Source organism: Triticum aestivum, chromosome 5B, assembly GCF_018294505.1.
Source record: "Triticum aestivum cultivar Chinese Spring chromosome 5B, IWGSC CS RefSeq v2.1, whole genome shotgun sequence".
Taxonomy (NCBI): Eukaryota; Viridiplantae; Streptophyta; class Magnoliopsida; order Poales; family Poaceae; genus Triticum; species Triticum aestivum.
In genome coordinates this window covers 376090338-376099470 of record NC_057807.1, presented here as the reverse complement: position 1 = coordinate 376099470, position 9133 = coordinate 376090338, and the positions used below count along the sequence as shown (strand labels likewise).

Here is a 9133-nt window from a genome sequence, read left to right as displayed (position 1 = left end):
AGGCGACTTACATTTTCCTCAAATCAACCGGTTTACGCCTTAGCACTCGCCACTATTTGATGCCGAAATCGAGGCCCCCAAACCTAGACGACCATGCCCGATCAAAAAAAGTTCTATCTGCCAATTCTCAAAAAAAAAAAGTTCTATCTGCCACGGTCCCCGTTTTGACCGGGAGATCATGATCTGACGGCACCAGGAGAGCCCACGTATTGCGGGAAGGGGTGCCACTTGTCCGAGTCTTGACCGCGAGATCACGACCGGACGGCATCTAGAGAGCCCACGTATTACGGAACTAACTGGCAGAGTCGCACCGTCTGGTTGGTTGGCGGTTGCCTTCACCGAATGACTACACCTCCTCTCCCCTCACGCCACCGCCGCCGCCGCCGCGCTCGCTCGCCGGATTCCCCGCAATTTCTTTCCGGCCCGAGCCCACCTCGCCCCGTTCCACAGGCTAGCTGCTGCGGCAAGCTCCTTCTTATTCCAAAATTTGCCACGACGAGCTGACATCGGCGAGTGACCCCACCCGCGGGCCATGGCGTCGCTGGCTTCTCTCTCCATCTACACCGTGCCGGGGCGCGCAGGCCGTGCCGAGTCCGTTCACACCCCTCGCCGGCGGCGTATGGCGGTGGTGCGGGCGAAGGTGCGCGAGATCTTCATGCCTGCGCTGAGCTCGACGATGACGGAGGGCAAGATCGTCTCCTGGACGACCGCCGAGGGAGACCGCGTCTCCAAGGGCGACCCCGTGGTGGTCGTCGAGTCCGACAAGGCAGACATGGATGTGGAGACCTTCCACGACGGCATCATCGCCGCCGTCCTCGTCCCGGCCGGTGGGACCGCCCTCGTCGGCGCCCCCATCGCCCTCCTCGCCGAGTCCGAGGAGGATGTCGCCCTCGCGCAGGCGCGTGCCCAGGCCCTATCCAAGGCCCAGGGCGAAGAAACCCCTCCTCCCCATGCTGCCGCCACGGCTCCACCTACCGTGGCCCCTGCTCTGGCACCAGTGGCCGCACCGACGAATGGCATCGCTACGCCTCATGCCAAGAAGCTCGCGAAGCAGCACAGAGTGGACATCTCCAATGTTATCGGCACCGGGCTAAACGGCCGCATCACGGCGGCTGACGTTGAGGCTGCCGCTGGGATCCAGCCAAAGCCAAAGGCCGCTCCACCTCCACCCCCTGCAGCTCGCTCTGCACCTCCGGCAGGCACACCATTAGTAGCTGCAGTCAGACAACCAGCAGTGCTTCCTCCGGTGCCTGGTGCGACTGCGGTGCCATTCACATCGATGCAATCGGCGGTGAGCAGGAACATGGTGGAGAGCTTGTCAGTGCCAACGTTCCGAGTTGGGTATGCCATCAAGACCGATAAGCTCGATGCACTCTATGAGAAGGTATCGTTGCGATGAACCTTCGACAAAATATTGAATTGCATAGCTAGATTCTTGAGATACTGCTCAGGTTTTCATGTGTGTAGTGACAGTTTGATTAAAATGGATTGTGCAGGTTAAGTTGAAAGGGGTTACAAAAACATTGTTGCTGGTGAAAGCAGCAGGCATGGCACTCGCTCAGCACCCAGTTGTGAATGCCAGCTGCAGGGATGGAAAGAGCTTCAGTTACAACAGTAGTATCAACATCGCGGTGGCGGTTGCCATCGAGGGTGGCCTTCTTACGCCTGTGTTGGAGGATGTTGATAAGGTACATGCTTATTGCGATAGCTGTCTTTTCTATTAAGAAATGCAACATTTAGCATGTCGGTAAATCAATTAAAAGCCTCAAAAAATGAAAACATTGCAGTCAGATATATATCTGCTCGCGCAAAAATGGAGAGCACTGCTCAAAAAGACGCGCATGAAGCAGCTCCAACCAAATGAATACAGCTCTGGTAAGGAACTTGTGTCTTATTTTGACATTTAGTTTTTCACTGGAACTGTGCTTACATGGAGATCGGCTGATGTATAGGGACGTTTTCACTGTCCAACCTTGGTATGTTTGGGGTAGATAGATTTGATGCAATCCTTCCACCTGGTCAGGTGAGTTATTTTCCTGATCTCTGCTTGGTCAGTATGAATTGCAGATAAATTGCATCTGTGCGACATAAGAACTAACAACTAAGAACCACTATATATAAATTGCTCGATCCAGGGGGCTATCATGGCTGTTGGAGCATCGAGACCTACTGTTATAGCTGACAAGGATGGTTTCTTCAGTATCAAGAACGAAATGCTGGTTAGTTTGCTTTTCAGTTTTTAATTTGGATATATCAAAGCTGACTGGTTAGTACTAAAAATGCATGCATTCAACAGATATTAATGCGTGCGAACCCCTAGTGTATGTTGCTGAAATACATTATCATATATAATATGCAGGCATGATAAGCATGTAAACTTGGTTGGTTATGTATGAGGTCTGTAGTGACATAAGAGTAATTTATGCTTCATGCCACAGCTAAATGTGGCTGCAGGATGTTCTGTTTACCTGAGCTGGTTTCTAACTGGTAAAGTTTTGTTTGCTTCTATAACTGCAAGCGCGTTTTGGTTTGGGACATCATTAGTTTTCTTTTAACATACTCCCGTCCCATAATACTCATATATTGGATGTAGTAACATCTTATATTATGGGACGGAGGGAGTATATGATATCATATATCACTAAATGTGCTTTGTGGCAGTTATCAAGAAATACTGCTTGCCTCCTGATTCTTTCCAGACTGTACATTCTAGGTGCTAACCTACAAATGACGTGTTTATTATGATTTTTTCCTAAGATCGTACTTCATGGTATTATACATGCGGCTTTTAGACCTCTAAACCTTCACTTGCAACACCACATTTATAGAATTAACAAAATCCTATTAAAATGCAGCTCAGGACCCTAACTAAGTTGCTCATAACCTTTTCAGGTCAATGTTACTGCTGATCACAGGATTATATATGGCGCTGATTTGGCAGCATTTCTGCAAACATTTGCAAAGATTGTCGAGGACCCTGAGAGCTTAACACTGTAGAAGAGAAGTTCCTCGGAAGTGTGCCCATGATTTATCTGGTTCCAATTGGAACATGATAGGAATAATGTTATGGAGAATTCGCGAAGGCGTTGAAAATGTAGAATAGCCACAGATAATTCTGTATACTCATCTTTTTTGGATGTAGATGCCCTGATTCAGCAAGCCATGAATAATTCTACTCTTTGGGGTGTTAATAATAATGCAAAAGATCTTTACATTCAGAATAGTGCCAACCGAAAAAAAAGATTGCTTGTGGCTTGGATGATGCTGGTTAGCAAGAAGTCAAGGTTAAGCAGGCCGTCAGTGGTGAAATAACTAAGTGGTGAACTTCACTCAAACAGGTCATGAGGAGTACAGATCAAAATGATGACTTTATAAGCTCGCACACAAGAAGGGGTAAATCCTCTGAAAAGTTTCAAGTACAGAAGCTAACTGGAGCAGCATCCGAGTGCTGGCACAAGCCATACAAGGTGGGTTTCAGGGCATCTGCCCGCCGCCGGCGCCCTGCTCGTCGCCGCCCCCTGGCCCTGTGGCCTCCCTGAGCTCCAGTATCTCGACGCGCCGGTTGGTCCGCTTCCTGATCTTGATGGCCACGTCCTGCGGGCTGAAGGCGCCCCAGACGCTCACCCGGCCGTGCTTCCGGTCAATCAGGTGGCTCTCCAGCTCTGCCAATTTTGGTTCAGACAACACAGAGCAACACACGCAGCAACTTTGAGAGGTCTGTGGAAAGAGGAGGACGTACTACGTACCTTGCATCTGGAGCAGCGCCCTCCTGATCTTCTGGTAGCACCCGTTGCAGTCTATGCTCATCCTCAGGGTCATGCAGTAGAACTGCTGCAGATCACAGGAGACACAGAGTAAGAGAGGTGCACCACATCACTGCTTGCTGCTGCTGCCTCCCCAAGAAGTTCATATGCACATACCCTGTAGTCCATGAAGACGACGAGGCTGCTCTTCCTCGGCGGCGGTGGCGGCGACTGACCGGAGAAAGCTTCGGGTTCCGGGGAACCAAAGTTGCGAGGAAAGCAAGGAACCTTAGGTGCAGAAAGTGGGGAATTAGCGCTGCTTAAGAGCCTCTTTTTATGGCCACTCGCTTCTTCGTTTCCTCGTGGGCGGGCTCGACGTGCGCTGTCAGAATCCGATTCTGCTTCCCAGATTGTTCCTTTGCTATCTGTTCTTCAGATCTTTATCAGTTGCTGGTAGGACCTGCAAACATGCTCTCGGGATCTATTTTATAAGTTTGGAGAGGCAAAAAGTTCTGCATACGAGATACCTGTAGCCTGTAGGCTTGTGGAAGATAATATTCCTTCAGGCTCTACCTTGCACTACTTGACAGTTCACCTTTACGCCTCAGACCCGTCCCAGAGGTTAAAAAAGAGATGAAAATCTGGAGAAATCATGGTGAAAAGACGAGGGAAGATGACGGGTAGATTTGTCAGCGAGAACAACCTAGGGAAAGGTTATGGAAAATCTGTGTGAACATATCCGAGCTTTTTTCTAGTTCTCCATGGCATTAATCTTGACTCTTCCAGCCTTGTGTGCGCTGAGAATCCGAGTTCATCTTTACAAACGGAAACGAGGATCATCATGCGCTGATGATGGTGGAAAGTTGCAGGCCACCGATTATCTAGCCGGCGAGTTTGACCCTGCCTTTCACTAGGAGATTATACAGTGAGAAAAGCAGCGACCCAGTGAAGTGACACTAGGATTTGGTGTCCAGACAGTGAGAACTGCTCCCAACCCGCAGCATGTTTGGGCAGGATCAGATTCCTGGGCCAGTTTGGGGGGCTGAACCACCAAGCCAACAACCTGCCTGGCTTTCTCCTTTGAATGCATGATGATACACTGCTTGGTGTATTCCAGGAAGATAGAAAAAAAAAGGAATTTCTGACAAGTAGACAGACACCAAACATGAGGAGCAAAACAGACAACGAATGTCTCCTTTTATTTGAAGTTCAGAAAGCACAGACAACGAACGTCTCCTTTTATTTGAAGTTCAGAAAGCACAGACAACTCTCAGTCTAGAATGGTAATAAAGATCGAGCACACCCCGATAGGCGAATGCGCGAAATGTTTGAGAAGACGGCGGTTGATGAATGGAAAGTTGAGGCCAGACTTCATCATATCCTGCCACCAGCTTCAGTCATCCATGGTCAGGTCGATCACCTCCGTTTCGTCCACGGCGACGACAGGAGCCTCGCCATTGGTCACGCACATCTCTTCCATGGGCACTGGATTCACCGGCGCAGCGCCTCCACTGGAGGCAGAGCCACTGGTGCTTCCCTGGCTGCTGCCCTCCGAAGACCCCATTTTCTTTGCGCCAGAAGATTTTCTAGCCTTGCCCTTGCGTTCAGCGCCATTCAGGTCGTCAAAGTTTGTAGTATCAGCTGAGCTGCCGCCGTGGGACATGCAATCTCCCTCCGCCGCGGCTGGTTTTGCAGCTTCATCAGCAAGACCCTTGATCTTTTTGGCCTGGTCCTCCAGCCTTTTTTCCTCGAAAGAGTAGCCCTGAGCCAGGAACCTCTTCAGTGGAGGAGCAGAGTTTGCAGGTTCATCGTCACCTTCCTCCAGAGGCTGCACCAGTCCTGCGGTTGGCGCGGCCAGCTCTGCGGCTGCAGCGACCGCCGTCTGGCTAGACTGCTCACCCATCTTCTGAGCCTTCTGTTTCGAAGAGCTCTCACCACCCTTCTTCATTGCAGATTGCTGGACGCCCTGCTGCTTCTTCAGGTCAAGGGTTATCTTGGCTGCAACATCCTTTCTTGCATCTAGAGGCATCCATTGCTCCTCATGCCACTCAAATGACTTTCGCAGACACTCCACTCGGAGCTTCACAAGTCTCCCCTCCCCTGGAAATTTTGGCAAACATGCAATGCATCAGGAAGAGCTCCAGTCCAGTGTTCTAAGTACCAACCGAATATATACTTCTATTAACTGCTAGCTAGGTGATGGAGAGAGTAGGCAGGCAGTTCACCTTGGAGATAAACTTGGACGTGGCCAGCAGTCTCCTGCTGCAGCACGATCCCCTCCCACCATCCGCCATTCAGCCGCGCATCGACGATGACCCCAACAGCCACCGGAGACTCGATCTTCCTATAGTGTCTTGGGAGGTGTGGGCGAAGCATGGGCCTTTTAGTAAGGCGTATGCCCAAGTGGTCAGGTTCCGCAATTCTTGCAACATTGAGCCATTCCTGCAAAACAAGAAAACTCATGTTGAGTACATACATCATCATCATCATCAACACATGCGGGATACCAAAGAAAGAAGAGGAAGGGCCAACCTTGAGTTGTCCCCTGCCCTTGGAATTCAGAAGGTCTTGATACCGCACCCTGACCTTGTTATCTTTCTCCCTCCTACTGACTACCACACATTTGAACCAACAACCCCTGACGCTGCTATCTTGGCACATGGCTTCAAGACGGCAGCCGGGCTGGAATATCTTCTCAGGGTTCACCATGGTCGACGCATCATTGGCTGCTGCATTACACGTACCAGTACCAGTACCACTTGGGGGCGGCTGATTATGCGCGGTGGTCTGACAGTTCACCACGCTACAGGGAACGACACTGCATTCGATGGTCTGGCCATTGGTGGCGCTGTGTGGAGTTGCGCTGCATGGAGGGGGCATCTCCTTCTGCTTCTCCATGGTTTTGTTGTCACTGGTAACAGTGCATGGAGGGGGCTTCTGCTTCTCCATGGTTTTGTCACTGATCAGAGCTGGAACTGGAAGGAGTTGTGCTGCATGCAGGGGGCTTCTGCTTCTCCATGGTTTTGTCACCGATAACAGCGCTGGAAGGAGTTGGGCTGCATGGAGGGGGCTTCTGATTCTGCTTATGCATGGTTTTGTCACCGGTAACAGCGCTGGAAGAACCAGCATGGTTCTCGGCGGCCAGACCAGTAATGGCAGCTTTGCCTTTGTTATCAGGTGGCTTGCCCTGCACCACCGCCGACGAGGGTGCGGCAACAATTGCCTTTACTATCTCCTGATTTTCATATCCTTGTAGCTGCGTGATGTCAAAGGGCCCGAAAGTGTCACCATCGATCCACCGATGGCATACATAGGGCTGCAAGCTACTGCACCCTCCACTTATTTTCTTGAACATCTCGAAGTGTTGTGGATTCAGGACCGCGGCCACCCCCTCCACAAATTCAACCCTCAGATCTTGCAGCCCGTATCCAAAGAAGATCTCCCTGCAATAAAGATCTGGGGGCAATGCAACACCGTGCTCACCGTCGGGTCCCTCAAACCATCGCACCAGCACCATGTTCTTGGCACCGCCATCTTCGTACATGTCTTCCACATAGGCAACATGGTTCTCTCTCCCTCCACTCTTGATGAACACAAAATCATGAACCTACAAAGACATATAGTGCGCGACACAATTAATAATAGATGTAAACCAAGATATTTAGATCCGTCTGTATGTGAAAACAAATCAAGAAAACAAGGGGACCGTCGATGAACACGTACCGAAATTCTCATTCACTCTCGGCAAAAGGATTTGTAGTGCTTGCGACATTGATCAAGATTGGGCAATTTGCATATCCATGTGAACCCTTCTTTATTTTCCCCGGCAGCAGAGAGTGTTGAGGAGGTATCCTGGATGAACAACAGACATTCATTTCGTTGGGAGGAAGCATTTCTCAGGAAGACGCTTGAGATCGTATGTACCTTAGATGCACCATCATGGTGGTCGGGACAAGTCAATCCAAAGGCTCCATATGGGGGATCTACAGACGACAACAATGGAAGGCAAGTTAGGTGATTTCTATCAACATCATATTGGCCTCACAAGACCAACACAAGAGGAAACACATAAGTTAACCAAACACTAATCTAAAAAAATAAACCAAACACAAAAGGAAATAAAAGCATAAACCAGAACTAGCAAATTAACAAACACATACATCATGAATTAAACAAGCCAAGATAGAACACATATAGGGAGATGCATGAGAAAAGGAGTAGATCTATAAGATTAGACAAAAGATATCTAACAATAAATTACTTGTCGTCTTGACAAAAAGGAGTAGATCTATTAGATTAGACAAAAGATATCCCAAAGTATTGCTAATAAAGGAAGGGGATAGAAGGAGGGCACTACAAGATGGTCATGGATATCATCCCCTTGTACCGAATCTTTGGCACCGAACAAAAACGTGACGAAACATGAGTAGAAACTGATCTGGCTGGACATAGGAGCAGCGTGTGTATTAACGCCAAAAAGCTCCTAAACATTCAGATCCAAACATTAGAAACACAAGAAAAAAGAAGATCGGATCTTGTGTTCGAGACGTAAACCCCTACTAAACACTGACCAAACATTCATATCGGTCGTTAGAGATGCATGGTGAAAATTCTAGTGGCCTGATCTGTTAGCTTAATCATGTATGGTGCAAAAACCACCAAAAAAATTCACCACTAGGGCATGAAAAAAGGAGCACTTAGTACCTGCGACGAGCGAGGTGAGCCAGGCCATGACCTCCTTCCTGGACTTCCACCTGATCTGGGTGATCTCCAACGCCAGCGTCGCCACCCTAGCAGACACCGACCCAGACTCGAGCGCCGTCTGGAGGGATTGCAGGAACTGCAAGTCCGCCGAGTACACTATGTTCCCAGGTCCCCAATACTTACCCACCACCGCCAGATCCCTCTCGCTCTTGCCGCCGTCCTGGGGCGACGCGCAGAGGAGGAAGTAGCACACCTTGTGCTCCTCGCCGTCGTAGTCCCCCAGCACGATCTCCTCCTCCCACCCGACCCACTCCCTCACTGCCATCTTAGCATTACCCTCGTCTACCACAGCAGCCGGATAGCGCGAGCTACTCATGGCCTTCTCACCTGGCCGATGGTGGACGATAGCGAAACGGGGAAGCGGCGGAGGGCGGAGGGTGCTTCAAACGGGTGGGGGCCAGGGACAGGGGGCTCATTAGGGACTACTATTTCTGGATCGAATTGTTGTTCCTGTGAACACACTGTTCGAGAGATGGGGTCTTGGGGGATTTTATAGGAGGAAATGCGAGTGGTTTTTAACGGAGAGTGTCCTCGAGTTATGAGGATTTCCATTTCGAGTGAAGCTTGCCGAGAGCTAGGAAGTGGCAGTTTAGTCCTCCCTAAAAAAAATGTGACAGTTTGGGCCT

At 49.9% G+C, this 9133-nt stretch overlaps 2 protein-coding genes and 1 pseudogene across 2 annotated transcripts; 1 reads left to right on the top strand and 2 right to left on the bottom strand.

Moving 5' to 3' along the window:
- The first annotated feature begins 295 nt into the window (after positions 1–295).
- LOC123111930 (dihydrolipoyllysine-residue acetyltransferase component 4 of pyruvate dehydrogenase complex, chloroplastic) lies at positions 296–3212 on the top strand. Its single transcript, XM_044532812.1, has 6 exons — positions 296–1384; positions 1497–1688; positions 1788–1875; positions 1953–2023; positions 2136–2219; positions 2893–3212. The coding sequence occupies exons 1-6, from the start codon at positions 533–535 to the stop codon at positions 2995–2997; spliced, it is 1392 nt and encodes a 463-aa protein (XP_044388747.1). The 5' UTR covers positions 296–532; the 3' UTR covers positions 2998–3212.
- LOC123111931 (heavy metal-associated isoprenylated plant protein 25) lies at positions 3186–4157 on the bottom strand. The gene is made up of 3 exons (XM_044532813.1): positions 3921–4157; positions 3747–3831; positions 3186–3662 (listed from the first exon to the last, which is right to left on the bottom strand). The coding sequence occupies exons 1-3, from the start codon at positions 3930–3932 to the stop codon at positions 3475–3477; spliced, it is 285 nt and encodes a 94-aa protein (XP_044388748.1). The 5' UTR covers positions 3933–4157; the 3' UTR covers positions 3186–3474.
- A 930-nt stretch (positions 4158–5087) lies between these two features.
- LOC123111932 (uncharacterized) lies at positions 5088–8859 on the bottom strand (annotated as a pseudogene).
- Between the last annotated feature and the right edge of the window lie 274 nt (positions 8860–9133).

Excerpts from the sequence above, each read along its gene's own strand:
- LOC123111930 (XM_044532812.1), top strand. The coding sequence starts at position 533 with ATGGCGTCGCTGGCTTCTCTCTCCATCTACACCGTGCCGGGGCGCGCA. Across the intron at positions 1,689-1,787 it reads TGTTGGAGGATGTTGATAAG|TCAGATATATATCTGCTCGC; the intron begins GTACATGCTTAT and ends AAAACATTGCAG. Across the intron at positions 1,876-1,952 it reads ACCAAATGAATACAGCTCTG|GGACGTTTTCACTGTCCAAC; the intron begins GTAAGGAACTTG and ends GCTGATGTATAG.
- LOC123111931 (XM_044532813.1), bottom strand. Across the intron at positions 3,663-3,746 it reads GGCGCTGCTCCAGATGCAAG|AGCTGGAGAGCCACCTGATT; the intron begins GTACGTAGTACG and ends CAAAATTGGCAG.